A 26101-nucleotide genomic window follows, 5' to 3' on the forward strand; every position below is an offset into this window, starting at 1 on the left:
CCACCCTCCCAGTCAAGTTGAACCCTAGCCAAAGATATTTGGAATGGGGTCCCTCCTAAAGCCCTGACTGGAAAAGATTGTCCAATCAAGTAGTGCTCCTTTTTAACCATTGCAGGCTTCACAATGGTTAGGTCAGAGGCTGTGTCTCTCTTAGCAGTGGCCTCTTTCCCATCCACTAAGACAGGATATAACCTCCTGTGGTAGTTTGATACCCTTGTTGTCTCGAGACAACTTACTACTGGCATTCTGGCATTTCCACTTACTGGTTCTCCCACCTTTTGTTCCTCACCTTGCCTCCATGGATATCTATATGCTGCATGGCCCCACTGGTTGCATTTAAAACATTTAGCCCTTGGTCCTGGATGTGTATCTGGACTAGTGGCTTCCCCTGCTACTGTCGGACTCTGTTGAGGCAGTCTGGTCTGCCTATCATGGGTTCCCTTAGACCTATGAGCAGCACTGGGTGTCCCTCTCCTGTGCAGTGATGCCCTGCTTGCTAGGTATAGGATTCCCTTCTTCCCCAACTCATCTGCAGTACTGCACTGCCTATCTGCTAACCAGATTCTCATGCCCTCAGGCAAAGTACTAAGGGCTTGTTCCCTCACCAAAATGTCTGCCAGCCCTTCAAAAGTGGTGACCTGACATCCAATCACTCAACTATGAAAATAAGTGCTTAGTTCAGCAACATATTCACACACACATTCATCTGCCTTGCGTCTATGTTCACTAAACGTTTTCCTATAAGCTTCAAGTGTTAAATTAAAACATTCTAACAAACAATTCTTGACTGTATTATAATTTAAGTAATCATAATCAGACAATTTAGAAATAGCAGTTACAGCTTTACCATGGAGTAAGGGGGTCAGGAACCATACCCAGAGCCCTTGGTCAACACTATGCTGTTTACATACACTTTCAAACATTTGAATGAAGCTATCAAAATTTCCACCTCATAAATTGTGGAAGACATTTACGGCCCTTTGTTGCTTCTGGGGTTTGGTTACTCCTTTCCCCATTACCTCCATGACTCTGGTGAGGAGTCAGCATCTCCTTTTCATGTTGCCTCTGCCTCTCATTCTCCTCAGCTTCCAAACACTGCAGTTTTTCATTTTCCTCAGCTTACAGATGTCACAATTTCTCATTTTCCTCAGCCTCTAGATGTCGCAGTTTCTCTGCTGCTTCTATTTCCAAATGCTTGGCCTCCAGCTCAAGTCCCTTTAACTCCAGATGGATTTTTAAGTTCTCTGTGGAAAGGCTGAACTGTCCTTTTTCTGACAGTTGTACATCTCCAAGGCCAGTCTGATTGTCCTCCTGATTGCTGGTCAGTGATGCAGCTGCGCCCAAGGCTACAATAATTTCTGCTTTAGTCAGGTTAGCATGCACCAGTCCTGTAGCCTGGCACACCTCAGACAACTGGCTCCTTGTCAGCTTGCCATACTCCTCTGTTGACATGCTTGCTTGCTCTCCCTGACTAAGCTAACAAAAAAATAAAACAATTGTGATATGAAACTCAGAATGCTCACTGCATGGCTGATTGAGAGTATAAACACCTTCAGTGGCCACTGTACACAGGCTACAGGAATTCAATATCCACGGCACTACAAGCCAATTAATATGTGATGTGGCTATCCCACCACTGCTACCAATTAATATATGATGCCCATGCACTAGCCCAATAATCAAGGAGCCTTAATCCTCACCACTGGCAACAGCTAGGGGATGTACACACTGGGAGGATGACTAGTACACACACAGTAAAGAGCGATTTCCCTTAAGAGCACACTGAGACCACAGTCAGTCTGGGTATGATTTCTCCCTCTTTCTCCAGATCCCCAATAAGACTCCCCACTGGCACAGCTATAGGGTTGAGATGTCAGCTGAGTGGCCAAGCCAAAACCTCCAGCACCCTCTATGTCCAACCAGTGCTTCATGTCCTTGCCCAAGTAGCTGACACACACACACACACACACACACACACACACACACACACACACACACACACACACACACACACTTTGAGATATGATTTATATACAAACACACAAACAGACCTGGGGAATGCTGGCACGTTTACTAGCTTTGCCCCCTTCTACCCAGACTATAAGGTAGTTCCAGCTGCCACCAGCCACTACTTATCAGCTACTTAAGGCCCTTAACAAAGGGTGTCCAATCCTACTGTGTAATGTTACTATTAATCCAAATGGTAGTCTGACCAAGTGCAAGGCTATTTAAGAGTGGCCTGTACAGTGTTACCAAATACATAAGCAAGTACTCTCAGAGCTTAAAAATGTCTACACAGACAAGCCACAATTAAAAGGTTTAAATATATTTAATAATAAATAAATGAACAAGACAATGCTCAGTAAGTAATCAGTTACATCAGCGTTCAAAATCACAGGAAATATTTAAAACAGCATTGCAGGACAGTCTCAAATAAATAAAGAAAACATCTAAGCTATACTTTACTATATTCTTAACTATATCTAAAAGAGTTACTATGCCCTAAAAAATTTACTTACACTAAGGCAAGTGCAGATGTAGTGATGATGAGTGGATGTTTCCAGGTCAAAGACAAAATACAAAATGCCCAGTTTCTCTCTGAGAGAATTCTTACATTTATATAAAATATTACTTCTGGGTTAGTTTGGATTACATCACTTTTTGCTTCCTGACTTAAGTTCCCAAGCTAAAATCCCCATTGTAGCATTTGACATCTCCTTGTGAAAAATACATAGCCTTCAGATGTTTGCAGTTGCTAGAAGACATACAACAATACAACACTTACAAAACAATGAAGAAGGCACCCTAGTTCTAGACATCCTGTCTCATTGCTGCATTGAAACTAACCTTTATAGCACAATCATAGAACAATTTAATTTTAACTTATATTCTTGAGGTTTTGCAAATTAACTCTGTATGTTCCATTTTCTACTATTGAAACATATACATTTGCACAGGTATATAGTTTATATACATTTCTGCTCTTTTCCTGTACGTACACTGTGGACACATCCTTGAAGCTCAGTACTGCATAAACCCTTTTCAACACACACTTCTCTACCAGTAGTTTGATATACACATAACATATAGTTCTAATATATTTGGTATTACAAGCAATTGCATCATGTTGGTATTCACAAATAAAATATAACTATTTACAAAATTCCAGATAGCTGGGCTGACAGTGTCTCCTTTTGTTACATTTCTATATAAATCATATTAATATTCTCAAATGGCATATAATTATTTACAAACTTCCAGCTAGCTGGGCTGGCAGTATTTCTCTTGTGTCACAACAAGTAAAACCAATGCCAGCTCTACTAAAACAGCAACAACAATCCTTCTCTAATCTCTGCCATTGTGACTCCTATAACAAACTAATGACAAATAAAAAAAAAAGTTATAATATTTGCATCCCAACCAACTGACTGACATTGCCACTACCAACAATAACAGCATCAAACTTGTAGTTTCTGAATATGAATACTTAGGACAAAAATTTGGCAATTCTCTATATTTCAATAAACACGTCAATATGGGTGGACTTTCTGAATTAAAACTATATTATAAAATCTCTCATTGACACACTTCCACTGCCCAAACTGCACTATCCAAAATTATTCTCCTACCCAAACTAGAATACCGGTTGCCTCTTCTATCCATGAAATCAGAAAGGCTACAGATCACTGTAAATAAAATTTGCACATGTGTAACATTTGCAGACGCTCATTCCCACCACTAAACTACTCTACAGAAAGCAGGGTGGGTCCCCATAAAAGAAAAGAGTGACCCATCTCCTAGGCATCTTGATATTTAACATATTATAACAAGATTATTGCCCACCCTTTGGAAGGAAACTCCTCATTAAGGAATGAGTATATTCACCAAAAACACACACAAGGTTATGGCAGCTTCTTAAACAGTCCTCATTTCAAGACTATCTTGGGAGAAAAATGCTTTTTCCAGATCAGGTTCAACGCTATGGAGCAGTCTGCCACTTGAACAAAAGTTAGGTATTGCGATTACTGATGACAAATGGGCAGCTCTGCTTCAGGTTCCCTAGTGTTTTACTAATTCAGAGTCAGATTTTTTTTCAGCTGGAAAGGTTTAGTTAAATATTTCAATACACCAAAGAAACTTGGGGTAATGTACCCCAATTTTCTAGATTTTTGCTGGCATTGTAAAAGGAATAAAGTAGATACATGGAAGCACATATTCTAAGACTACAAAGATTTAGCAGCTTTGAGAAAGGAATTACAGGAATTTGTAACACATTGTGGTCTGGTTTAATAAACTTAACATCTTCTTTATTGCTTATAGTATATGAGCTTAGATTATCATTTTCACCTTACAAAATTTTGTATTGCTGCATTTGATCCTGATAGTTGGGAAATAAAATCAGAGTTAAAGGCACTCATTAAAGATGTAAAACAGTTTAGAGACTCGGATTGAAAATCCCCAAAAAAAAAAAAGAAAATAATTCAGATGCAAAATAAATGCATATTTTGGGATAACAGCTATCCATTAAGCTATATAGATTGTCTAAAGCTTCATCTCTTTGAGTTTTGTACCACCCATAAGACAGAAAACATAAAGGACTTATTTTGCATCATGCTTTCCAAGCTGCACTCTTATACTGACTAAGTTGTTAGCAATAATTTCTTGAAAGCAAGTTGTAAACTCACTAAGTCTTTAGTCTTTGTAAATGGTTTACCTGTATTTAGATGTCTGTTAGAGTTATAGGCAACTCTATTGATATCTGCGTTTTATATGTTCATCTGCCATGCTGTTTCTCTTTAATTATGTTTAATTCATTTTTCTTATGAAAAACACAGGACTATTTTCTCATGCTCTAATAGCAGCTTCTTAAAGATATATTCTGAGCATGTGTCAAATTCCTAAACTGAGTAGAAGTCATACACCTACCTCAGATGGAAACAAAGTAAAATGCATTATATCATACTGTGACATTTAAATGTTGCTCATGCCTATTTTAACAGGTAGTATCTCAAACCTCTATGAGAGTTTTTAATTTAACCATCACTGAATTATCTTTGGACATTCCAGAGCACAATACACCTATTACCGACATTCTACCCTTTCTGAGTGCAGCGTTGTGCAGCTCATTGCTGAGTAAGACTGCAGCACCCTGCTCCTCTCAGCAGAGGGAGTTTTGGGAAAGCCATATCTGCAGAAAGGAGTACACTGCTTGGTCTGGTAAATTACATATTAGTTTCTCTTCTGATATAATGACAACTCAGTAACAAAATACTAATATGTGCAACATACATCACAATGATCAGAATGCATGCACACTCCCTAATGAAAACATAGTATACATTTTAATCTATGACAGTAAATGCCTGTGAAACTCTACATTTGGTACCCATGTACAAAGGTCCATATGTCAGCCCCTCTTTGAAACTTTGCAACAGAACTTTCTGGAAATGTCAACAGGATATCTAGATATAAATGCATATGAGACTGTCATTCTACCTTGAGGTAGAACAATAAATAAAAGAATGAAATACATGCATCATTCTTCTGACAGTAAAATACATACAAATAAAAAATGTCCACATATTTGTTCATTTAATTAGAGAAGAAGTCTGAAATGTGTTTGGTTCTCCATATTAGTTTTTGACATTGTACACTCTGAAATGTGCCAGCATTTAGGATAACACTGTATCTGGACTGTCTTTGTATTTCTGATGTTCTTCCAGATGGACTTATTTTCCTGTTTGAATCTCTCTTGGCACACATTTATTTATTTATTTATTTTACGTTTGTTTTCCAGGATAGTCCATTTGGCCACAAAGAGCCCATTTTCAATGGAGTCCTGGGGAGAAAAGCTCAAAAAAATACAAATACATAATACAGAAAGTACAAATCTGTGGTATACATTTCAGTTGGACATTACAGTGTTAGAAAAGAACAAATCATAAACATTTCAGTGTAAGCAAAGAACAAATCAAAGAAATTTTGAATTACAAAAATTGCATAGATTAAGTAAGTAGAAAAAGAAAATAAAAAGTTTTTTTTTTCTGAATTACATCAGGTACATTTAGTCATTGGTCATATACATCACTAGTGATGGAGAACTATAGGAGGCAGTGGCAGGTAAGTGAGCAAGAAAATCTGACAAGAAAGTGTTGTTAGGATTAGGTAGGATGGGTGCATGAGCATTTCCATTGTAAAGTAAGATGTAAGTGTAGTGAGGTTTTAAACAAGGAGAGACTGCTAGTGGTGCGGATAGGAGAAGGGAGAAAGTTCCAAAGGTACATAGGTGGAGCATTAGCAGAACAAACAGATTTGTTGGGTTCCTTTACTTGCTGCTGGTACAAACTTAGCTAGAAATTTAATGCCCACAAAGCAAAGTTCCATATCAGCTATAGACAGATGATATTTATGTTTGCCATGATAGCTTTCATCAAATTATCTCAGTAAGAGCACTGGTTGGCTCTCACAGTGTTCACAAGCAGATTTAACTTTTCCTAGGAGGAATTCCACAAGTAAATGCTATCTCCTTTTTCTAATTGCAAATAAATTTTTAAGGGCTGATTAGCATTCTCAATAATATCAGAGTTATGTCTGCAACAGTTTACAGGTATTATTATTATTACTATTATTATTAATGTATTTCTTTGTTTAGTTAGTTTTCAGTGAGGGTTTCCATATGTGTCAATAAAAGCCCCATATTCCAGGCACAAATAAAGATAAAAAACATTTAGTAACAGCACCTCCTGTGTGACACACTGTTCTTAAAGTGTAGTTAGTTCCTTGTGTGTGGAATTCCTTACATTAGTAAAAAACCTATATTTTCATGTGCAATGTTATAGTCACTACCACTAATGGTTGACATTCATGGTGTTCTCATGCAGTGTACTGCTATTAATATTTATTTTCCTCTCTAGAATTTCCCTTTGTCAACAGAGGCTCCTTTTTCCAGTCACAAATAATTTCCTAAGGTTTAAATGATAACCTTAGTAATGAAAATGTATGCTGCAACTGTGTAGTTGCATTATGTATTTTTCCTGTAGCATTCCCTATATCTCAACTTACGTTTCTATTTTCCAGCCACCGATGGTAAACATCTTTGTGTGGCAGAGTATTATGTAACAATGAAATGCAGTTAACTTTCCCCTCTATGGAATTTTCAACAAAAATCCCATTTTTTCAACTCACAAATAATGGTATAAATTTCCAGTGTTCTCAAGCTATATAATGTTATTACAATTTACTTTTTTGTGTGCAATTCCCTTTTTTATTTATTTACACCTGTCAACTCATTCCTGCCTGCAGTGTTAATTGCACTATATTTTATTCCACATCTGCAGTTACTTGTGTGAGCTTCCCTGTCTCAATTGTGTCTATACTGCAAAGGTCAACTGCATATACTGCCACCATTAGAATTCAGTTTAATCACAGCACCGGTCCTGGGATATTCAATTAAGTAGCTTAACTTACAGACAAAAAGATTTACATTAAGTAAGGCAAAATGGCCTTATGTGTTAATTTAAATTTTTTTTTTATTACATTTAATTTTGGTATGATTCAGAGCTCCAGGGAAATGCTGTCCAGCCTGCCAGCACAGAAGAATTTTACATTTCATTAAGTGTTCAACAGCAGCAAGTAAGTTTAAAGCATTTCAGTTGATTTATATATAACTTATGGTGTCAGATAAGTTTCATAGAGATTGAAAACATAAGTCATACACCTACCAATGCAATGACTTGTGCTGAGATATAGGGAAAGCTACAGGAAAATACATAATGCAACTACACAGTCGCAGCATACATTTTCATTACTAAAGCTATCATTTAACCCTTAGGAAATTATTTGTGAGTGGAAAAGGGAGCCTTTGTTGACACAGGGAAATTCAACAGAGGAAAATAAATCTTAATAGCATTTCACTGCATGAGAACACTGTGAATGTCAGACATTAGTGGTAGTGACTATAACATTGCACATGAAAATAATAAATTTTTTTACTAATGTTCGGAATTCCACACAAGAGGAAGTAACTACACTTTAAGAACAGTGTGTCACACAGGTAGTGCTGTTACTAAATGCTTTTTATCTTTATTTGTGCCTGGAATGTGGGGCTTTTATTGACATATATGGAAACCCTCACTGAAAACTAACTAAATAAATAAATTAATAATAATAATGTACAGTGGTTACTCTTCTAAAAACCAATTAAGAATGCAACAATAATAAGAGTAAGTTGGCACTGTAAAATGATGACCAAGGAAAAGTAGTAACATCTGTCTCCCGCGGAACCCATGTGTACAGAGGTGATTTCACTGTCAATCGGCTACCAATATGCATGTCACTGTCAAATCTGCATGGCAGTCAATCATGCATTTGCATACATCACTGCCATTTGGCATGTCAATCACGCAAGTCACGCGGGGCCCACTTCTGACATCGGGAGGCACTGTTCTACAATACCGTCAACGTTAAAATCATTGCCCGAACTTTGGGCAAACCCTATTAATAAAACACGGAAAGCTTTCTGAAACAACGTTCCCCATTTTCCAAAATGTTACTAAGACTTCTAAGTTACGCTTGTTACATTAACTGAACAACAAGCGTCAACTTGTCGTAAAGCCGCATTAAAAGTACAAATAGCAGCCTGGCGAAGCTACTCGCACTACACTTTTCTATTTCCCTCCGTACAACAGAACTGAATTTCCGTTCGTAGTCGGCCTGACGGACATTTATCTAGTGTAGTTTCCTGTTTCGGTATCTTTTCGGTCCGTCTGTAATAAAGTCGATTTCCTGTTTAAGATGCTTGAAAGGTAAGTGTCATGCAATTTCTAAAGGGAGCATCGAACACCTGTTCTGTTTGGACTTTGTGTGTTTTTGAAGTTAGTTATTTATTGGCATGATTTACTTACGCTGGCTTCTTACGTTATAGCAAAACACATTATGTCCTATGTCTCATTTTCACTGATTGGACACTTGACAACTCTTGCTGTAAGGCATTTGTGAAGCTACATAACAGCCTCTGTTTGGATACATCTATATATATCTTCAAGAATACTAGCCCAAAAATTAATGGGGCAAGGGACCAAAATCAAGGGCTGATTTGAAATATTCTTGGAAAATTCTTAGAATTGCATGTGTTGCATTGGCATGCATGCTCTGAAGGATATGAAGGTTGGAACGCAAACATTTGTTGTTTCACTCCTTTGTGGTTTATCAGAAAATCACTTATTTTATGTGGGACCGACTAAAATATGGGTACATAGCTCTCAGCCTTACATCTCCAAAATGAGGAACTCTCCTTATAATGTGGAACAACTGGGTGAAATGTGGGGCTCTTATAGCTTACTAACAGCTTCAACTAGGAAACTCATAGAATAGTTAGAATGTGATACTTTTACTTGTATATTAGTTATTTTAATGAAGTAATACAGTTTAGCTCTATTTACTATGTATATCGGTTAAAAAAATTGGTAATACTGAATGTGTGGCAACCCTTTCCATGTGGAAGTTTGAGGAACATGAACATTTTAAGACCCCAAATGAGGAACGTTTCTCATAATGAGGTCCACTTGAGAGCTGTGGGGGTAAAAAAATCTAGATAGCTGAGAGGTGTGCAAATGACTCATACAAAGAGATACCTGTCTCATCTGCCTAAAATTTTACAGAATGATCAGATTTTTGCCAAATTTTTTTTTGGTCTGCCCCTCATGAAATTTGTGGTTTTCTGGCAAGTTGTTGAAAACTGAAGTCACTAAGTAATGACATACATTTCAGTTTCAGACTTCATACCCTTTAAAAATGCAAAGCATGTCATTCTAGCAACTTTGTAAGTTTATAAGAGCAGTACTTGTAATTGTCCCTATTTTGGGACCTCCCACACCATTTTTGTCTAGAATTCTTGCACTAAGAGGTTGACGTGTACGATCAGTTGCAACTTTGTGCTGCTTGTTTCTCAACCCGTTGAGGAAAGCAATACTGTACAGGGCAATGTCCGACAAGACACACTTAGAACAATACAGTTAGCAAGCACAACTTTACATGGAATAATACAACAAAGTTAAGAAAATGTAAACACAGATGTTTTCCCCTTTGAGCTCAGCAGTGGGCATATCACCATGGATGTATCCTGTTTTTGATACATACAGTATAAAACTTTCTTTAAAGAGAAAGCACATGAACATGAAATAAAACTGTATTGTTTAGTGACTGCTTGATTTAATGTTCTGAGTGCTGTGTTTTCACTTCAGCATAACTATATGTTGTTACTGCAGCAACTTTACATCTAATCTGATTTTTGTCAGGGTGTATCCATGGCATAAGAGGATGAAGTCCTTACTGTGACCCAGTCAACCTGTGTTCCATTGTTAGCATAGACTCTGTATGGATCAGGTACCGGAGAATAAGTTTGAGTGCCCGATGCAGGCTTGCTTATTCTGAGTGATATAAGGGTGACATTGGCTTACTGAATTTGTGACATCTTTAGGAAAGCTGATGTATCACTTGCAACAATGGGACTAGCATTGATCATGCTGTTATAGTCATTAGAATATTTGCATGATTCCTTAAAAAGACAGCAATAACACAAAAGCCAGCACTACCACAGAATGAGTTAGGCTGGACCTGAATATCTCTTTCCTCATCTCCTGGCCCTCATCTCTCAGTACAGGAGGGACTGGACTTTTGAGCTCTAGTTGGGGAACAGAAGGATTGTGTGACTTTTGCCTCAGTAGGGAAAGGGACCTAACTTTCACTCTGAATGAGGAAGCCAGTGTGTTCAGGGCATGGAGTGAATGGGTTGTAGTACTTTTGCTCTACTGGGGCTCAATGTGCTCTGGATGGGAAAGGGGTTGGTGAGCTCACTTTGTGGATCCAGTTCTACTTGCAAGAAGGTAGAGGAGTCATTGGTGGTGGCCAGTCAAACATTAAAGAAATACATAAACCTTTCTGCAAAATAAAATCTTTGTTTTTTTATAATTAAAACATTTCTCATTATAGATGTTGGAGTCACACGTCCATCAGAGAGCTTTTTTTTTTTTTAATTGCTGAAATGCATCTTATTTACTTTGTGAAGATGTATTTGAGATATTTTTCCTTGCTGTTTACAGTCTGTCTTAAGGACAACTACTTGATGATAGATTTAGTACTTAATTACACAATTTTTGTTTACTTTTTTAGGTGTATGAGGTTACAGAGTGATGGCTAAAGTAGTGAAGATATTTAGAACTGTCAGGAATCACTGGAAGAAAACTACTGTTGGTGTCTGTTTACTAACATGGAGTGGACACTGGCTGTATGGGAGGCATTGGTAATTATATGTGAAAATGTTCTTGACATTTCTGATTGACAATTTAAAATAAGTACTGAATAAAGGTGTTAAATGACTTTGTAATGCTGCTAATCTTACAAACTTTTTGTGTGATTTATTTGGTACCTTGCAGATCCATAGAGAATGTGTTTAAAATGGAGCTGTGTGTTTTCTTAAGCAGGGAACGAGACTGTTGCATGTTGTTTTTTATTATAGTTTAACTTCCCAGTCTAATGCCAGAGATTCTATTTATCTGTATTGCTGCTACAGTGAATTTGTTTGAATTTGAACTGTACTACTTGGCAAGTGTAGAAACACAGACTTTGAAAATAAATAGGGCAGCTTGGTCTACCTAGACTGCCACTTGTCTTACAGCTGGGGAGTATGCCTGACATATTTTTCAACACAGGAATTATCTTATATCTGTGCTGTGTATTCTTCAGTGCAGCACATTTTACTTCTCATTAAACTGTAATCATATGTATTATAAACTTTCCTTGTAAAAAAATGTAGTTCTTTCCTCAGAGCGTTGATATTTTAGACTAAAAGCATTTATGTTTAATAATTTGTTTTGCTATTAAGTGGCTGAGGTACAGTAGACAGTTCTGTTTTCGTGGGTGATGCAGGAGCTTGTCTATTTAAATGAGCTATTTAGGACTTGCATAGAGAAATGTCAGAAATGAAACCAAAGTTAGCAGAATATAGCTCATTTGTGGCTCATTACTTTATTCAAAAATCTGTATTGTAATGAAGCCTACTTCTTGCTGCCTCAAAAAACTAATTTGATGTAATTAGGAATATATGTGCTTGTTTAGTTTTACAGCGATGCTAACTTTATTCTGTCCATGGTTTGCTACTGTTTTATTTGTTGCACTATGTGGGAAGTTGGTAGGATGGCTAGCTCTTTCTTGTCACTTGTTGAAAACACTCACTTGACCTATAACAGAAACTATACATGTATCTTGTGGGCATTAAAAAAATGAGGTGAAGACGTTAATGCATACAGCAGAATACGCTGCTCCATGTAGCTTGTTATCTTAAAATGTGGAGCACGGCTAATATGCTTTTTTGATAGTCACTAATAACATTACTTGTGAACCTCATTAAATTTGCCTGTGTTCTTTTGCATCTTTACTTATGCCTGGATACAGAAGCATTGACCTTAGTGTTTAGTGTGCAGACAGCAAAACAAGATAGTTTCTATATGCACAATAGATGTAAACTCTGAAAAGCAATGTAGAAGCACAGGAATTATGTAGTGCAAAGTCTGCTGGGAACCATTCTGAGATGATGGTTGTATAAACTAAAAGCAGTAACAAACATTTAAACTTTTCTGTAAAGATAACCGGGTAATTGCAGGTTCTGAAATGGCGACTGCTGCCATTTTTATAGTGTGTCATCAACATAAAGAGATTCAAGAGAGAAAAATAGCGATAAACTTAATTTATGAAGCTTAAGATATGGAACAATGACTAGATGTGTTACAAAATCGTAAGATATGGTCAGAAATAACCTGCAAGAAGACAGAAGCTGATAAAAAAAAAATTGATCTGCATCTCTTGAGTAATTTGGAAATGTAACTGATGTCATTTTGAAGTGCTTCCATAGAATTCATGTGACCGGGTCACTGGTGTTTAGTAGACTGGTCTCCTGTAGAAGGGATAAAGTTCATCTGATCCTTGGCAGGGCATACTGCACAGTCAGACTGATTATTCTGAGAAAAATAGCTTTGGACACCTGAAATGTCAAGCTTTGGAAACTTGAAATATCAAGAGAAAGACTTTCAAGAAAAGATTCTAACTACATTTAGTAATCAGCTTCTTAGGCAGACTTAAGAAGCTGATTACTAAATGTTTCTAACCAGTCAGCAGAACTATACCACTTTTGATTCCACCTGTAGATGAGAGTCCGAAACTGACCAAGCAATGCAGACATGTCCTATATTTCTTTTTTTTCATTGTCATTATGGTGATTATAACATTTATGTTATTTGTAATACCAGGGTGGAAGATTCATAGGAGACATGATTTTGTGGTAGTAAAATTCACATTTGGAAAAGGAACAAATAATCTCTTTCATCTATTGCAATTTGTTACAAAACCATAACATATATTCAAGGTGTAACCCATGTATCCTGCGTTTAGGGCAGTTACTAGTAGTTCCAGCATAGATTTTTATAATACATATGTGTGAAGTATGTATCATGTCAGATGTTTAGTTTCAGATTTGAAGTGAGGTAGGACTTACTGTCAAGGATAACTGACAGTCAGCAAAGGTATTTTCTATCATTTTGGCCAGCACTAGACCAGTCACCAACTGTGTCCATTTTTTGTGGAAGCAGTTAGTGGTAAATTGGGTTGTGGTGACCTCATGGTTTAAGGTCACAAGAGGTTTCACTTTTTTCATTCCTAAAATCATGTCAAACTGATCAGTTGACTTACTTTTCAACGTGTTGGATAAAATTATGTGTCTTACTTGATAGAAATGAAAAATAAACAATCCTTTCTATAATTGAAACTTCATCCACCATCTTTATTTAGATTCGCTAGTTTATAACTAGGAAAATTGGGAGTAAGAGATCAGTTCTAGAGCAGACGTGAATCTGAGTTATTGAAAAATTTGAGGCACAGCCTAGTAGATGACAAACACAAGGCCAAGCTTTAACTGACATTCCACTTGGAGAACACTTTAGCTTGTCTTCTAAATGATAAGATGTAATATGAAAGATGGCTTCATTGTTTCTGGATTATTTGTGGAGTTAAAACTGACTTTTCATTTCATGACCGGATGGGTGCATGTGTATCCTTCTTGGCATATTTAGATAGTAGCTTTAGTAGTAGTGGATCTCAGCAATCCCTCATCTCAACCCATAAAATCTTAAGTCTATTCACCTGACCACTCTAAATGCTCAGAGCCTGAAAAACAAAATCCCCAACCTCCATGCCTGGCTCTCACACAACCACTCAGACATAACTGCTATATCTGAAACATGGCTCACTCCCTCTATAAAAGATTGCGAAATTCTACCACCAGTTTTCCAAATCATTCGCAATGACAGAACCCACAAAAAAAGGAGGTGGAGTTGCCTTAATCTTCCCCTCCTACCTCACCATCACTCCATACCCCAACATAATACCTACATTTGCCAATGCTGACATTATAATAGGCTTATTAAAAATTAACAACCATAAGACCATATGTATTGCAGCCCTCTATATTCCTCCTGGCAATAGTATTAAAACACTTGAAAGCATCCTGTCCTGGTTCTCCAACATAAAAAAAGGAAACCTATATACTTGGTGACACCAACATCAGCTGGTCCGCTGTGAACTCTGACTCCCCTTCCCACACAATCAACCTGTATAACTTCACCCAACTAATTCACTCCCCTACTAGACCAAATAAAAATGGTTTGTCAGGATCCATCATTAACTGAATCTCAACTTCTCATCCAAACCTTATAACCAACATTGGAACGCTGCCTGATCCTCTTAGTGACCACCTGCCATCCTTCGCTGACTGTCTCCCTTCTTCCCTTCAAAAACAACATCACTACATCCAAACTTGCAACCTCCTGTTTCAACCCGTAAACCTTCTCTGATTGCCTACAACAGACTAACTGGTCCCCACTAAAAACCCTTCCTCTAGAGGATGCCGTATCCTATTTCAACAACTCATTCCTAACCCTCCTCAACCAACAAGCCCCTCCTCGGACCAAACGCATCAAATCCAACCCTTGCCCTTGGTTATCAAAAGAAACCAAACTAGCCATGAAACGGAGACAAAAAATGGAAACTATCAAAAACATAAAAATGCCAACACCCTCCTGGACTTCAAACAATTACGAAATTCCACAAAAAAAGCTAATAACAAGAGACCGTAAAGCCTACTACTCTAATCTGCAATCCCTTCACTCAACAAATCCAAAAAAATTCTGGGACTCCATCTCAACCATGCTACACCCCAGCAACAAAGAAAATCCTTGCCCAAACCCCAACCTCTCCAATCTTGAAACTGCCAGCCACTTCAATTAATTTTTCATAGATTGCATAGCCAAACTATCTTCCTCCATCCCCACCCCAGCCTGCCCTCACCTCCACCCTAACCTCCCTCTCTTTCCCCACACCATTCTCCCTTACTCCCATTCCCACAAGCACTATAAAGAAGCTTCTCCTCAAACTCAAACCCTGTCAAAATTTACATGACAACCTCCCACCCACCTTCCTCAAACAATCAGCAGATGCCTCCCACCTACCTTCCTCAAACAATCAGCAGACACCATAGCCTATCTCATCTCTATTCTTATAAATCGATCCATACAGGAATCATACGTACTATCTATCTGGCGGCATGCTTACATTATCCCCCTACACAAAGGAGGCAAAAATACAGATACCACCAACTTCAGGCCTGTTGCCATACTTTCCCTTCTTTCTAAAATACTAGAAAAATCGATCCAAGCATAACTCATGACATACCTCACCAAAACAACCTCCTGTCCCCCACCCAGCACAGCTTCCACCCTGGCCATAGCAGTATGCCCTACTTTCCTTTCTTGAAACTATAAACCGTGAACGCGACCAAGGCAGATTCATCTCCACACTGTTCCTTGACCTGTCAAAGGCCTTTGACACCATCTCCCATACCCTCCTTATATCGCAACTCTCCACACTACAACTCTCTCCCAACACCATAGCTTGGTTTTCCAGCTTACTTATCCAACTGCCAACAAGTGGTCCAGTGGAAAACCTCAACCTCCCCCTTCCTTCCTACACCCACAGTTGTCCCTCAAGATTCAGTCCTAGGTCCTCTATTCTTTAACCTATTTATAAACAACTTTCAACACTTCATCCCAGAATCATCTATCATTTAATATGCAGATGACTCTACTGTTATCTGCTCAGTCCTCTCCCCCACCGAACTTCAAACTCAAACCCAACTAGCCTTGTCCAAAACAGAAACCCGGATGCAAGTCTAACCACTTAGCTCTGAATGCAAACAAAACCAAGCTTATGATTTTCTCTTCCTCCAAAAACTCCACCTTTGACAAATCCTCTTTCTCCATTCAGAGCCAAAACAACACCCCCCTTGAAATCGTTCCCAACATCAAGCTTCTTAGTGTCATCATTGATGAAAACCTCAAATTTGATACACACATCCATACCACAATCAGGAAAACACAGATTGGTCTCTTCTACAGACATAACCACTTCCTCACCCCCACTACCCACCAAATTTTTGCATTCACATTCCTTCCCCCCTCCCTTATGTATTGTGCTCCTCTGCTCACCAATCTCCCTCTTGGCCTAATGTCCAAACTTGAATCCTGCTACCATGAGATCGCCAAATTTGCAACCAAATCAAGAACCTTATCACACCACTGCCACTCCCTTCACACCCTAAACTGGCTTGAACTACCAAACTACCTCAGTTACCTACAGCTGACCACTGCACACAAACTCCTCTATAAACCCTCCAACTGCCTCCCTAAAACCTTACATACCTAACAACTCACTCAGATCCACAAACCAAAACCTACAAACCAGCATGGCCTGCTGAACAACTGCTACTATCCCACTCTCCCACTCCTTAGCCAAATAGTGGAACTGTCTCCCACCCCCCACAACATATCTAACCATACTCAATTCAAATCTCAGGTACTCTCTCATCTATCATCCAAATGGAATGCCCCTGTCATGCTCCTACTTAATCCCCTCCCCCCCATTCTAACATGCCCTAATAACTTAAGCATCAACACTGCTTCATCTCTACCAAAATCCCCCCTTCCCCACCTTATACTTTTTTCTCTCTATTTCCTACTGTACTTCTCTTCTCTCTTCAGACTCTCTCTCACCTCTCCTTATATTCTCTCTCATAACCTACAAATGCCTTGTCACTCTATATATTTCTCTCTGTATTTAACATGTCCTTCTTTATAATATATGTCTTCAAACTGCAAATACTATACATTTTCTCAAAATGCTTATACCCATAAGACTCTGACTGCAAGTATTATGCATCTAATCTAAATTTTGCTGTTCTGTATTTAACTTTATCTTTAACTTTTTAATTCTCTGCATTGACTTATATCATTGTAAACATTCAAAATGTAACATACATTGTTGGTTGAATCTTGGTATGTATAGAAGTATATCTTTGTAAACACTTGATATGTAACTTCATTATTGTGGAGCTTTTCTCCCTGGGCCACCACTGAAAAGGGGCTCTTTACGGCCCAGTGGACTTCCACGGTCATCAAACTTAAATAACAAATAAAAGTAAAGTAGCTTGGAGGATGGCTACATTGTGACCTGGCAAAGTCTTTGAAGTGAAGAGCATAAATATATTCAGAAAGTGAGTGACACTACATTTTAAGCAGCATTTTCCCTAAACAAATGTCAGACCTTCTTAAATATATATGGGAAAAGACAGTTTCTGCATTTTTAAGTTTTTTGTTTTTTTTGTCTTCATAGTGAAGTAAGATTTTCAGATTTTTGTATTTTTGTATTGGTTCAGGTTTCAAAAAAGACCTTATGGCATCTGTAGTATGATTTTCCTCATATATTTGCAGAAGTGCTAGCAGACCGGGAAAAAAATGAAGTAAATACCACTGAAACTGAAGAAAGGAGATTGGAAATAAGTTATAAATATGATAGAAATTTGGTTGTTGCAGTTGCTCTGAGGGAACTTTTCTGTTAAAAATAATTGAGCAAGAATGGAGGGGATGGTGCTGAGTTGATTTGTTGAAGCAATGGCATTTCACTAAGCCAACAGTATGTGCCTTTGATAGTTTGAAAGATGATACATTGGTGATGTCATGTATCATAGCTGGAGGTTTGTTTCGGAGCACTGATGCAATCTTGTAGAAGGCCATGCGCATCTATTTTAAGAAGAATGGTCTTTGAAGGGTAATGGCATTATTAACTTTTCAAAAGAAGTAGTGTTTTTCATGTTGGGTGTGAGAAGATGAGAAAGGGGAGGCAGACCTTTAGAAGTAGCAGCTTATAAGTAGTGGTGAAAAATAGAAAGGTAGCCCTAATATTAAAAGTAAGTGCATTAGTGGAGAGTAGTTTAATTTAAAAAGCACATCACTTTAATGAACCAGTGAATTGTATTAATGGCTAATCAGTCTGTAACTGCTACTGGTTTTGCTGTTGAATTTAGTTTTATTTTTGCTTTCCGTTTCATTTATTAACCTTGTGATGATGACTATAGGCTTCTTTCAATCCCCTTGTTGGTTTACTGGTCACAGATTTTCTATATTGTTCTTTTTGTATTGTATCTTAGGTGTTGTGGTCCACTGTGGTGCTTTGATCTCAAGAAAGGTAATCTGTGGTGCTGTGTGTTTGTTTGCTAATGGTCTGGATTGCTTTAAGGTACTGATATTGTTTTGTTGTTGATGCCTTTTTTTTTTTTTTGCGTTTTCCTAGTGTAACATTTTTTCAGACCATGTTAATGATTTTGCACTTTATGCTCGACTCTGTTGTGTTAATATTCTACATGCTTTATTAGTATTTTTGTAAGTTTCTCCATATTTATAGAATAGGCATAATTTTTAAGTTGTTTCCAAAAAGTTTTAATAGCATGTATTTTATTGTTCCTTTCAGAATTGATGGTAATGTAAGTTGTTATTTGTCATCAGATTTGGCCAGTTCATGCAGTTCTTCTAAATGGTGCATACTGCCTACTTTGACCAGGCCAAAGCATTTTACACAATACTTAAACTTCACAAAATTAGATACAAAACCATGTGTCACCTGCTGAGTAGCTAGCTGTCTCATGGGGAGTCTTCCTCCAGAAAGAGGCCAGTCACTAGCAGAATTCCTGAAGTCTTAGTGGTGGGAATGCTCCTTTTTGGCATTTATTTCTTTGAAGTTAATCCAATGTCAAGGGCCTCTGGCTATCCAAGTTTACAGACAATTGCAAACTTGGTACAGTCATAGAATCCCCCCAGTCACACAAATACCCTTCAAGAAAGCGTGACACAGACTAATAACTGTTGCCAAAGCCACAGTTTAAAATTCACTGTCAAGAAATACATATAGTATTCTTTGGGAAGATGGCTTCCTCTGGAAATACATCCTTAAGAGTAGACCTAGTGTTCTGGAATTTGGAAACTGTGAAAGACAGCAACCTGGCCTGTGATTTCCTTACTACTGCAGACACATGATGGTCAATCTATATTGTGCAACTTACAAACAACGGGATAACATCTAGGTCCATGATTGTCATTGTTCTTCTATAGTCTGTCCTTAACACACCAATCACTGAGTACACCACCTCCTTTGGTATGTACTTCACTACACACATGCAACAGTTGGAGCAACCACAGAGGTTCCTCACAAAAATAATACATGGCCTAAACAATATTACAGTGACTGTCTCAAATCTCTCTCCTATTACTTGGTCTCCCATAGATGCTGAGAGGCAAACTATGGTTAACCTACAAAGCATCCCCTCTTCCCACTCTAATGGGCCTGTTGTTCATTTGCAAAACAAAATAGCACCAGAATTACCACTATAGGGACCTAAACCTCAACTGCAGCATAAAGAGGACATGTTGGAGGGACAGACATGTATATCCGAAACTAATTCTCTGGAACAGGTTTCCCATCCAAATGAAAAAGAGTTCTTCTTCAAACCAGTTCAAACATAACTTGGACTATTGGATGGGGGGGATCAGAAATTTACACTGGAAACCCATCTGAAACTGAAATTGATCAGTTTTAAGCAGTGCTGTATTCTGGTTACCAAATTCAAACAAATAACTGTTATCTAAACTTGATTTTTAATTAAGTTAGGATTTTCTGATGTTGCATTTATTCAATATGTGTAATTTGTTCTTCAGTTATGGTTATATCTGAAATGTCATTATGGAGCTCTGATTGGAGTGGTGTTCCTCTGTGATATGAGGCTATGATGTGGGCCATTTTTTTCTATTGTAGTAGCTCAGCTTTTGTAGCCAACTTTTTCTTTTATGTGTTCATGTCTAGTAGAATTTTCCATTAGATTTATTTTTATGATGGTTACAATATTTATTGGTTAGTTTGGAGTATTATTCTTTCTAAATGTACATATTTATTTTTCTTGTGTAGAGTCATTGGTCCATTGGTTCAAAAATTGTTTGGCACATGTTGGCGTGTTTCTGTGATATTCTAACTTTAATTTATATGCTGCATATACATTGGATATAAAAAGTGTACACACCCCTGTTAAAATGCCAGGTTTTTGTGATATGAAAAAATGAGACCACAATAAATCATTTCAAAACTTTTCCCACCTTTAATGTGACCTATAACCAGTATAATTCAATTAAAAACAAACAAATCTATTAGGGGAAAAAAATATTTTAAAAAGTACAATACGATGGTTGCAAAAGTGTGCACACCCTTAAACTAATACTTTGAAGCACCTTTTGATTTAATTACAATATTCGGTCTTCTTGGGTACACACCTGCCATCAATTAAAGAGACTCTGATATACCCCAAGTAAAGTTCATGTGTCCTAGTAGGATTTTCCTGACATTTACTCAGTTGCCTGGTACAGCAAAAGCCATGATTCACAGAGAGCTTAGAAAGCATCAAAGGGGTTTCATTGTTGAAAGGTCTCAGTCAGGAGAAGGGTACAAAAAAAATTCCACAGCATTGGATATACCATGGAACACAGTGAAGACAGTCATCAAAAAGTGAAGAAAATATGGGACTACAGTGACGTTGCAAAGAACTGGATATCCCTCCAAAATTGATGAAAAGACAAGACGAAAACTGGTCAGGGCCGCTGCCAAGAGACTTAGAGCAACACTGAAGGAGCTGCAGGAATTTCTGGCAAGTACTGGTTGTGTACTACATGTGACAACAATCTCCCATATTCTTCATATGTCTGGACTGTGGGGTAGGGTTGCAAGACAGAAGCCTTTTCTTACACAGAAAAACATCCAGGCCTTGCTAAAATTTGCAAAACAATACATCAAGTCTCCCAAAAGCATGTGGGAAAATGTGTTATGGTCTGATGAGACCAAGGTTGAACTTTTTGGCCACAATTCCAAAAGGTACGTTTGGTGCAGAAACAACAGTTTGCATCACCAGAAGAACACCATCCCCACGGTGAAGCATGCTGGTGGCAGTATCATGCTTTGGGGTTGCTTTTCTTCACTTGAACTGGGGCATTAGTCAAGGTGGGGGGAATTATGAACAGTTCCAAATACCAGTCACTTTTGGCCCAAAATCTTCAGGCGTCTCCTACAAAGCTGAAGATGAAAACAAATTTCACCTTTCAGTGGGACAGTGACCCCAAGCATATATCCAGATCAACAAAAGAATGGCTTCACCAGGCTGCCTTCTACATGAACTACAGAATGAACTGGCACCCTACCTAAGTACCATGTTCAATCATAGCCTCACCTCAGGCTTTGTGCCCATTGAATGGCGCACCGCGACAGTTATCCTACTCCACAAGGGGGGGGGGTCGGGGGCCACAACAGACCCCGGGAACTACTGCCCCATTAGCCTGACAAGCCTCGTCTGCAAGGCCATGGAACGTACCATCATGGAACTCATAAACAAAGACATTGGAGTTCTACAAACTCTGGACCCCACACAGTTTGGGTTTGTAAAAGGCAGATCATGTCTCCTAAACCTGATAGACTTCTTTGAATTAGCCACCAAAGCCATAGATGAGGGTAAGGTGGTTCACACAGCCTATCTTGATCTCGCCAAGGCGTTTGACACCATCCCCCACTCTGGAATTCTAGATAAACTCACTAAACTAGGTATAAATCCCTATGTCACAAGATGGGTTTCCAACTGGCTTACTGAAAGAACCCACACTGTGAAAGTAGCAGACTCCAAATCAGACTTCAGACCAGTGACAAGTGGAGTACCACAGGGTTCAGTCCTGGGTCCTCTCCTGTTAGCCTGTACTTCAGAGAAGTAGATACCAAACACAGAAGGTCTTTGGATAACTAAATTCGCAGATGACTGAAAACTAGGAGCCAAAACTGAAACTCCTAACGATGTGGACATCCTACAAAAGGGCCTCACTGAGACAGATGCCTGGTGTCAAAGACATGGTCTCAAGCTCAGTGCCAAAAAGTGCATTGTCATCCTCTTTGGTAAAAATTCTGTACCCATGAACTACCACATAGGCGGTAGTCTACTCAACACTGAAAGTGTGATGAGACCTTGGGACACAGGTGGACAGTAGTCTCTCCTTTGATAATCACACCACCAAAGTGGTCAGGAAATCCTTCTACGTGGCACACCTCATCACAAAAGGTTTCTCATCCAGAAAAAAAGAGGTCATTGTTCCCCTCTACTCATCACTCATTAGACCCATTATAGAGTACAACGCCCCTTTTGGTATGTACCTCACATGACATCTACAACAACTGGAAAGGCCGCAAAAATACCTCACAAAGAGGATTACTGGCCTCAAACAGATGCCTTACGCAGACCGTCTCAAAACTCCAGCTTTACTCCGTTGCATATCGCCTACTCGGAGACTATCTCTGCCTAACATACAAAGCTATGTCAAACCCAGAGCTGTTGGACATGCTCACTTAAAGAAATCCCAATCCCTCCGAGCTACACGCTCTAGGGACCTAAACCTTGTCACCACAATAAACAGAACATGCTGGAGGGATAGATTCCTGTCCCAGAGACTTTCCATGCTCTGGAACAGACTACCTATCTATGTCAAACAGAACTCCTCATTAGCACTCTTCAGGAAAAATCTTGATGATTGGATGGGTGATAGGAAATTCACCCCGGGGATCACTTCTATGGTTCTGCTTGACAGGGGTACAGGAAAATAATTTTCTTGGGTGGCAAAAGCCAGGGTACATTTTTTGGCTAGGCTTGTATAGACCCTAGGGCCAATAGCCTAGTACCTACCTATGAACCTAAGTAAATTAAAATTTTGGAATGGCCCAGCCAGAGCCCAGACCTAAATCCAATAGAAAATCTGTGGGGTGACCTGAAGAGGGCTATGCAAAAGAGATGCCCTCGCAATCTGACAGATTTGGAGAACTTGTGCAAGGAAGAGTGGGAAATATTGCCAAGTCAAGATGTGCCATGCTGATGGACTCCTACCCAAGAAGACTGAATGCTGTAATTAAATCAAGGTGTTTCAGCAAAGTATTAGTTTAAGGGTGTGCACACTTATGCAACCAGCTTATTGTACGTTTTTTATTTTGTTCCCCTAACATTTGTTTTTTACTTGAATTGTCCAGGTTATAGGTCACGTTAAAGGTGGAAAAAGTTTTGAAATTATTTATTTTGATCTCATTTTTTATATCACAAAAACTTGGCATTTTAACAGGGGTGTGTACACTTTTTATATCCACAGAAAAACAGAAATGTAGTGTTGACAAATGGTTCAACCAACAAACTAAGCACAATGCAAATAAAAACAAAAAGGATGAACCAAACTACAGCCGGTAGTAAGATAAAAATACTTTCATTTAATGGTGAGTGCTTTCACAGCCTAAACAGCCACTTCTTCAGACAATCAAACAATGTAATTTGCACATATTTAAAATAGAATCAGCTAATAAGAACATCATCTCAATTACACATGCAAATCTTTATTTAAAATCACAAGGCAATAAAATGCATTATACTTCATCTGTGTATTTCTTTACTCTCCAATACCGGTTTTATGGATATTTTATCATGAATCCCCTTCCCCCAAGGAATCACCTTGGTAGATTTGAAACTGCAGGACAACTAGTCTTTTATTGACGATTTGTAGATGTTTTATTTCTATTGTGGGAAGGGGGTGAATTCTCATCACAGAATTTTGTATCAGGTGATAAATAATAGCACAGGATTTTAAAATTTGCTATCACTAGTATAGCTGTGAATTTTTGAATGTTAGAATATTAAAGAATAAGATGGGTATGTCTGACATGCAAATTCACAGGAAAGACTGCTACAGGAATACATATCTCTACAGACATAGCATGAATCCAGGACACATTCTCAAATATATTATTAGAGGCCAAGGTTTAAGAACATCTAGATTGGTAGCCGATGACACAAAATTACCTCCGGAATTAGAGAATCTTAGGATTACATTTATTGAGTGAGGATACAATAATGTTGAAGTAACTAGAATTTTAAGTGAGATACCTGAGCTTAGGAAAGATAGAGCTAAGCCTTATTTTTCAGAAGGTACTGACAGTAGTGATAATGGGAATCCAATGAAGAAGTGCGTACGTATGCCCATTACTTATGCTAGCAACATTAGAGCATTGCAGGATATTTTTGTGAAACACTGGGACATTCTCTGCGCAGATGAGAAGGTGAAAAATATAGTAAGGAATAGGTCCAGCTGCATTTATAAGAACGAGAAGTCATTGAAAAGACTTCTGTGGACCAAAGGACATGGCTGTTGAAAGATTAGATGTGATTTGGGAGGGTACTCCTCCGTGTGGGAGATGTAATTATTGAAAATACATAGATAGCAGTGGAAAATTTGTCCACCGACACAAAGAAAATTTGGGAGTTTAAGGTACAGGCAGATTGCAGCAGCATGAATATAGTCTGTTTAGTTCACCGTGTTAAATGCAGTTCCTTCTACATAGCGAAGACGAACCGGATGTGGAAGGAGTGCATGAGGAAACATTTTGTGTGATATTTCAAGAAACACAGACTCGAATGCATTAGCCAAGCTTGTAGCTATGTTTGACCATACACACACTTTCAGATTTATGGTAGTGGAAGTGGTTTTTAGTAAAAAAAAGGGGGGGTGACATAAGGAATCAGACTGAGAAAGTGGAATTAGAGTGGATCACTAGAATGAGAGCCACTTGGGGGAAGGGGATTAATGATAAAATATCCATAAAACTGGTATTACAGAGTAAAGGAATACACAGATGACGTATAATGTATTTTATTGCCTTGTGTTTTTAAATGAAGATTTGCATGTGTAATTGAGATGATGTTCTTATTGGCTGTGTGATGCCCGTGCACTGGCCCAGCAATCAAGGAGCCTCAATCCGCACCACTAACACCATTGAGGGGCATCCTTGTAGGGAAATGATAATAAATACACACACAGAAAAGAACAATTTCCCTTAAGAGCACACAGAGATCACAGCACAGAGATCACAGTCAGTCTGGGGCTGGTTTCTCCCTTTCTCTCCAGGTCCCCAATAAGACTCTCCACTGCCACAGCTATGGGGTCCAGATCTCAGTCTAGTGGGCAAGCTAAAACCCCCAGTACCGTCTCTGTCCAACCAGTGCTTCGTGTCCCTGCCCAAGTAGCTGACACACGCACACTTTGAGATAAGAGTTCTATACAACCACACAGACACTCCTGGGGAATGCTGGCACAGGTTCTCCAGCTGTGCCCCTTTTCTGCTCCTTCTAAAAGGTAGTACCAGCTGCCACCACCCACTAATATCAGCTAGTCAAAGGCCCTTCTGAAGGGTGTCCAATTATTACCATGCAATATTATTATCCAACTGGTAAGTGTGACTGAACAGTCAACGCTTATTAGAGTGACTTGGTACAGTATCTCTATATACATGCAATGTACTCTAGAGCTTAAATTAACTCTACATAAAACAGCCACAGTTGGAAGGTTTAAAAATATTTAATAATAAATAAAAGCACAAGACACTACTACTTGCTACACAGTGCTAGTCAAGAGTTCAGAGATCACAGAAACATACTTAAAATAATAACATAGAAAAGTTCTGATATCACAGAAAAACAAACTTGTCTAATCTTCCTATTTCCTAGCTATATCTAAGAGAAAACACAGTTCTAAAATCCTACTTGCAACTAGAGCAAGAC

The 26101-nt window shown here is 38.4% G+C and overlaps 1 protein-coding gene across 1 annotated transcript in view; it reads left to right on the forward strand.

Moving 5' to 3' along the window:
- The first annotated feature begins 8494 nt into the window (after positions 1 to 8494).
- AGK (acylglycerol kinase) overlaps positions 8495 to 26101 on the forward strand; it is a 929730-nt gene continuing 912123 nt past the window's right edge. The window contains exons 1-2 of the mRNA XM_044088489.1: positions 8495 to 8804; positions 11170 to 11299. Coding sequence (XP_043944424.1) covers positions 11190 to 11299 — 110 coding nt within the window. The 5' untranslated portion in view covers positions 8495 to 8804; positions 11170 to 11189. The remainder of the gene's footprint in view (positions 8805 to 11169; positions 11300 to 26101) is intronic.

This window comes from Protopterus annectens, chromosome 11.part0, assembly GCF_019279795.1.
Source record: "Protopterus annectens isolate FY-2018-M chromosome 11.part0, PAN1.0, whole genome shotgun sequence".
In the NCBI taxonomy this organism is placed as follows: Eukaryota; Metazoa; Chordata; order Ceratodontiformes; family Protopteridae; genus Protopterus; species Protopterus annectens.